Source organism: Canis aureus, chromosome 6 (assembly GCF_053574225.1).
Source record: "Canis aureus isolate CA01 chromosome 6, VMU_Caureus_v.1.0, whole genome shotgun sequence".
NCBI classification, from domain to species: Eukaryota; Metazoa; Chordata; class Mammalia; order Carnivora; family Canidae; genus Canis; species Canis aureus.
The window spans coordinates 9,226,248-9,233,008 of record NC_135616.1 but is presented as its reverse complement, the minus strand read 5'-3'; the positions used below and the strand labels follow the sequence as shown (position 1 = coordinate 9,233,008).

Genomic DNA, 6,761 nt, shown 5'->3' with positions numbered 1-6,761 from the left:
AAATCATAAAAGGTATCCAAATCAGAAAGGAAAAAGTAAAATTATCTCTGTTTGCAGATGGTATGATCTTACATATAGAAAATCCAAAGGACTCCAACAAAACAAAAACAAAGAACTAGTGGAACCAATAAACTAATTCAGTAAAGATGAAAGATACAAAGTTAGCATACAAAAATGAGTTGCATTTTGATATACTAATGACATGCTATCTGAAAAAGAAATAAAACAGAAAATACTTTGGAATAATTCTAACCAAAGAAAAACCTGTATGCTGAAACTGTACCACTTTGATGAAAGAAATCAAAGAAATACAAAATAAAGGAAAGATACCTCCTGTTCATGGATCAGGAAAATTAATATTGTTTAAATATCCATACCCTAATCTATGGGGGATATGTTCCAACACCCTCAGTGGATGCCTGAAACTGTGGATAGTACCACACACACACACACACACACACACACACACACACACACACAATGCTTTTCCCATATATACAAACCTATTATAAAGTTTAATGTATAGATTAGGTGCAGTAAGAGATTAACAATAATAAATAACAGAATAGAACGATTTTAACAATATACTGTAATAAAACAATGTGAATGTAGTTTCTCTCTCTCAGAAAATATCTAATTGTACCACACTCACCTTTCTTCTTGTGATGATATGAGATGATAAAATGCCTATGTGATGAGATGAAGGGAGGTGAGTGATGTAGGCATTGTGATATAGTGCAGGCTCCAGTTGATGATCTAACGATACATCAGGAGGATCATCTGCTTCTAGACCATGGTAGACTGTGGGGTAACTGAAACTGCAGAAAGTGAAATCATGGATAAGAGGGGACCACTGTACCACATAAAACTGTATATAGATTCAATGTGATTTCTATTAAAATTCCAAAGGCATTTTTCACAGAAATAGAAGAAACAATCCTAAATTTTGTATGGAACTACAAAATAGCATGAATAGCCAAAGCGATCTTGAGAAATAACAAAAGTAGAAGCATCACACTGAGTGATTTAAAAATATATTACAAAGCTATAATAATCAAAACAGTATGGTATTGGCATAAGAATAGACACAGACTAAGCAAATAGAACCAAGAATCCAGAAATAAACCTTTGTATATATAGTCAAATAATATTTATAAGGAATCCAAGAATGCTCAATGGGGAAAGGAGAGTCTCTTCAATGAACGGTATTGGAAAAACTGGATAATTATGTGCAAAAGAGTGAAACTGGGCCCCTATTTTACCACTTACATAAATTGACTCAAAATAGACTCAAGGCTTAAACATTAAACTCAAAACTATAAAACTCCTAGAAGAAAACATAGGGCAAAGCTCCTTGTCAAGAGTGTTGGCAATGATTTTTTTGGATGTGACAGCAAAAGCAAAAATTAATAAATGGGACAACATCAAATTAAAGCTTCTCTATAGGTTCTACAAAATGTAAAGCCAACCCACAGAATGGAGAAAATATTTGCAAACCATTTGTCTCATGAGGGATTAAATATCCAACATTTAAGAGAACTTATAGAATAGCAAAAGAAACAATCTGATTAAAAAACGGGCTAGAGGAACTGACTAGACATTTTTCCAAAGAGGACTTCCAAATGACCAGAAGGTACATGAATAGATGCTCAACATCACTCATCATCAGAGAAATGCAAATCAAAGCCACAATGAGATACTCCCATATACCTGTTAGAATGGATATTATAAAAAAGATAAGAGCAAGAGGTAGTGAGGTTATGGGGAGAAAGGAGCCCTCATGCATTCCCTCTTAGAAATATAAATTAGTGCAGCCACTAATAACTAGTGCAGTTCATAAACTGTATGAAGTTTCCTCAAAAGTTTCAGAACATCAAGCAATGCCTCTTCTGGGGAATGAAGGAAATGAAAGGAAATGCTATGAAAAGATACCAAAGAGATACCTTCTCTCCCATGTTTATTGTAGCATTATCTACAACAGCCAGCACATGGAAACAACCTAAGTATTCACTGACAGAGGGACGTCATTTTCCCACTAACAGATGAATGGATAAAGAAATCGTGCTATGTGTATATACAATGGGCTACTATTCAGACACCAAAACAAGGAAATCCTGCTATTTGTAACAACACAGATGGGCCTAAGTAAAATAAGTCAAACAGAAAAAGACAAAATATTGTATGATTTCACCTATATGAGGAATCTAAAAAAGCAGACTTCATAGAAACAGAGAGTTGATTGATGATTGCCAGTAGTTGGGGGCTGGGGAAAATGGAGGGGTATTGGTCAAAATATACAGACATCCAGTTACAAGATGAGTCAGTTCTGGGGATATAAGTTACAGCACGGTGACTACAGTTAATTTTGTATTACATGCTAGAAAGTTGCTGAGAGAATAGACTTTAAGTGTTCTCAGCACACACACACCAAATGGTAACTATATGGGTTGGAGGTGTTAACTAACCTTGTGATAATCATTTCACAATACACACGTGAGGCAGATCATCACGTTGGGTACTTTGAAGTTACATGTTATAGGTCAATTTTATCTCAATACATCAGGAAAAAATAAATTAAAAAAAAATAAGAGAGAAGAGGCCTAAGATAAACCTTAAGAGTGAAAAGGGAGCCTACAGAGAATTAGAAAAAGCACCCCCCAAGAGAAATGGGGGGAGAAACAAGAAGAGTGGGTGTTGTGGCAGCTAAGGGAACACAGTATTTTAAGGAGGGACATTTCAGTGGTGTCAAATGCTGCGGAGAGGCATGAGAGAGTGAGCAAGATTACTATAGCAAGAGGGAGGCCTTCGATGACCTTGACAGAAACAGTTTGGAGGAATGGTGAGGGTGGAGACCAGCAGAGGCCCGGTGGGCTGAAATGTGAGGGGAGAGGAAGTAGTGGAGCAGCTGGGGTGAGAGTGGGAAGTGTGAAAGCCAAGTCAAATTTCCTGAATTAACTTTAGTTCTTCCTCTGCCCACCGCCTTCCAACCCCCTGCCCCACCCCTACCTCAACATGCATACATTCCACGGAAATTATTATTGGTGGCAATGGCCTCTTATATCCTGAGATTTGATCATACGCTTCCTGGACATCTGTCCTCATTTATTCCCTCGCTTGTACCCCAATAACCCCAAGCCTGCCCATGGCTCAAATGGGTCAGTCAGTCCCTAATCTCCCAGCTGGCCTCCTTAATGCGGGTCTTGTTTGTTTCCAATTTGCCTTTCACATATCACATCACCACCACCAACTTTTAACATGCAAATATGAGCATTTCCCCTGCTTAAAACTCTTGAATGAAACTCCAGCACTTGCAAGGTGAGCGCAAATTGGTCAGCACAATCCAGGAGGCTTTCTGAGTTCTGGTTCCTGCCTCTCCCTCCGCTCTTGGCCAATCACGCTTCTGCTCCAGCATAGAATTCCTCTGGGCTATTCACACTAGCCATTGCTCTGTCCTGACTTTCTCTTCCAGGTGTTTGGGAAAGCTTCTACTTTCCTCTCCAGAGCTAAGCCCTCAAGCACATCTTCCATTACAATGCTTTCCCTCATCCTCTTCCTGTCCACCCCATGATCACTGCCATCTTTCATTCTTTTTTATTTCTATTTTTGTTCTTTTTACTCTTTCTCCAATCCATCCTTTATTGTATTACATGTTTAGCTCTCCAGGAGATTATGACTTCCTGAAACACCAAAAATATGATGTTTATCTTTGTATCTCTAGTATTTATGACAGTGCCTGGCATGGCAAGTGAAGCTTAAATTGCCATAGCAACTTGGGGAGTGTTACTGATATTTCTGATACCAGCATGACTGCTTAACCAGCATAAAGGGAAAAAGGACAAGTGCCTCTGCAATCACTTTAAGCCCACAGGTGGCCCCAGGCTCCAATGAGCAGGGACCCTGTTAGAAGCTGGGGGAGGGACAGTAAGTATCCTCCAGACTGAGAAGGCACTTTAAGGCTGAAACAAAGCAGGACCCTCCACAATGTCCACACAGTTTGATTCAGGGTAACTTATTGACAAGGCGAATCAGGCAGGCTGGGCTGGCGGACTGGCCCTTGGGTGATCCAACCATTGCACAACTACTCTCCACCTAGTGTGGACCTTAACCCACAGCTTGCATAGAGTGGGGGGCATGATGGTGAGGTCAAAGTGCAACCATCTATCTGTGTGCTGGTCATCTCTACTGGTTATCTTAAGTGGCACCTTTTGTGTACCACTTGAGGTTAGATCAGAACTAGCCTTCCCACATTCCAGTCAGGGCACCATGAACCTCTAAGGGGCCTGGACCACAGAACCCCTGAGGGAGGTCATTGTGAGGGCACAAACACGATGGAAAGCCAAAGGTGGAGTCAGTGTTGTCAGCACTCCTCCAGACCCCTTCCACAGCAGGCCTTCTGTTCGAGTCCCACCTGGGATATTGAATACCTTTCTTCCTTGGAAGGATTCTAGCTCTATTCTCCACCAAAATTTCCCTGAGGAGTATGGTCTACTTAATTGTAAAGCAGACTGGCCATACCCCAGGGCTTTTCAATTCAAAGAGCCTCCTGAGGATTCTACGATAGAGACCCAGAAGGAGGCCCATGTGGTGGGTGTGAAGGGGATGCCAGACTGCTACTGCCTGACTCATCTCCCTGCTGTGGACTCAGTGGCTGAGATCATTGCATCTGGGAAACATGAAAAAAGCTGGAAATAACAAAAGCTCCTGTAGCACCAATAAAGTTAGGTCTAGGTAAACTCAAACACAAGAATTATTCCAGATTTACTTATATTTTACTCTTTGTTCCATCTACTTATACTTCTACTTAGACAGATTTACAATTGGTACAATTTTTTTTCTTGGCCACAACTTCAAGTAAATCACAGTTTTTTTTTTACCTGGTCATGGTTGCTTTAAAAGGATCCCCATTTCTTGCTATTGTAGTTTAATTCTTGAATTCTGATAACAAAGAAGAAAATAACTCCAGCGTCTTCCCTTTGATAAGTTAGACGTGGCTGAATTTCCATTGACTACCTCGTCCCAGTATGAGCCTCTGAAGACCATTCTGAACAGGTCAGCTTGTAGTAATTGTTCTTGCTATAAAGTAGTTGTTCTTGCTATAAAGTTCTTGTTCTTTCCACTCATTAATACAGTACTTAATTGTTAAATACGTTTTAAGGAATAATCTAACAGGGTCTAATTTGATCATTTCTATAGATCAGTTATTTCAAAGGCAATAACTTGCCTTATAAAATGACTGAAATTATCTTCACCTTTGATTTGGGTTTCTCAAAATTGCACTTTTTTTAATAAACCAGAACAATGTACTGGGCATACTGGGTCACAAACTTCGTATCCTTGTGCCTCTCCTCATGAAGGCAGATGAGACCCTAGAAGAAGATGGTTGCAAAATGGCAAGCAGCCACCAATGAGGGGCAGGGGATGATCATCCAATGCTAGACCCTTTTTCCTCTAATAGCCAGAAAGTGGTGTACTTCCCTACTCTATTGCACTTAGCACCTGGGGTTCTCCCTCCTGCCATGTTTGAAGATCAAGACATGGAGGTAGGGTCACATTCTGATGATATAAAGAAGGTGGCAATCTGCTGATTTACCTGGCCAATTTGACCGCACATGTGGTTCAGGGCTCAGAGTGAATTGCTATTTACCTGTCTGCAAGTTGGCCTTGTCATTCCTTTCTTTCCTACTTTCCAATCTGATTCTGGCAAAGTCATACTTCAAAGTCAAAGTTGTGATTTACCGAATTATTCAGTAGCTCCCAAATGACGTTTGTTAGTCATACTCCTTCCTGAGAGGTAGCAGTGAAACTTGACCTAAAATATATGACTTCCAAAGCTATGTACTGCTCAGGAGCTCCTAAAAGCCCCTTTACCATGGCCATAGGGTACAGGAGGTCTTAAGAATTCTGACACCCAGCAAACACCTGGAGGGACAGTAAATATCTGCAGATGTGGCCAAATATCTCTCAGAAGAATATTGCTTTAGGACTCTGGAGCCTTTACGTTTACTTTGGACAATCCTCATTCAAGATCGCAAACCTAATGACTTGTGAGATTTGAGGAAAATGATGTAATATAGTGGAGATTTGCAAAGCTACCTAAAGCAAGTTAAGCAAGTGTTTTATTACTTCAGAAAAAAAAAAAAAGGAATGGCCATGTTCTCAGGAAATCTAATTTTTTCAATAACAAATCATCCCAGAAAAATGACAACTCATGCTCAAAATGTCACAAGATGAGTTGTGCAATATTCCTATATGGAATCATTTATTCAGTAATATTGGCTGTCACCTAAAGGTTATAGTCCAAAGGAAAATATCAAGTTATGCAAGATTTTATCTGTAGTACATATGTCAAGCTCAAAAGAAAACCATATTAAAGCAAAAACAAAAAGTATTTGAGTGTCTTTCTAGACCCTTGAAAATGGCAAATTCTTCTGATATTCAGGTTAGCATTCTCAGATGATATCTCTTAGCTTGATGCCACAAGTACTCCATTCAAGTGTTGGGTTTATAGTTTTCAGTGACAGGTTAAAATGAAAAAAATGTCATGTCATGTTAAAGTTTCTAGTTAAGTGAAAAACTATACTCCCCTTGACCCCTGCCCTTCACCAAAGGAACAAGAATGCTACTGGTAGATAAATAACATGGCACAGGGCATGAAAATAATTTAGTGGAGGCCAAACTCGTATAAGAAATACTGTTACATAATTATTTGCATGTAGTCCAATGATGAGGCCAAGAGGTACATTTTTATGTGTTTGGGCTCA

The 6,761-nt window shown here is 39.5% G+C and overlaps 1 protein-coding gene across 1 annotated transcript in view; it reads right to left on the bottom strand.

The window, feature by feature from the left end:
• Positions 1 to 652: 652 nt before the first annotated feature.
• Positions 653 to 6,761, bottom strand: part of EPB41L3 (erythrocyte membrane protein band 4.1 like 3) — a 268,058-nt gene continuing 261,949 nt past the window's right edge. Inside the window, exon 25 of the mRNA XM_077900063.1 lies at positions 653 to 818. Coding sequence (XP_077756189.1) covers positions 777 to 818 — 42 coding nt within the window. The 3' untranslated portion in view covers positions 653 to 776. The remainder of the gene's footprint in view (positions 819 to 6,761) is intronic.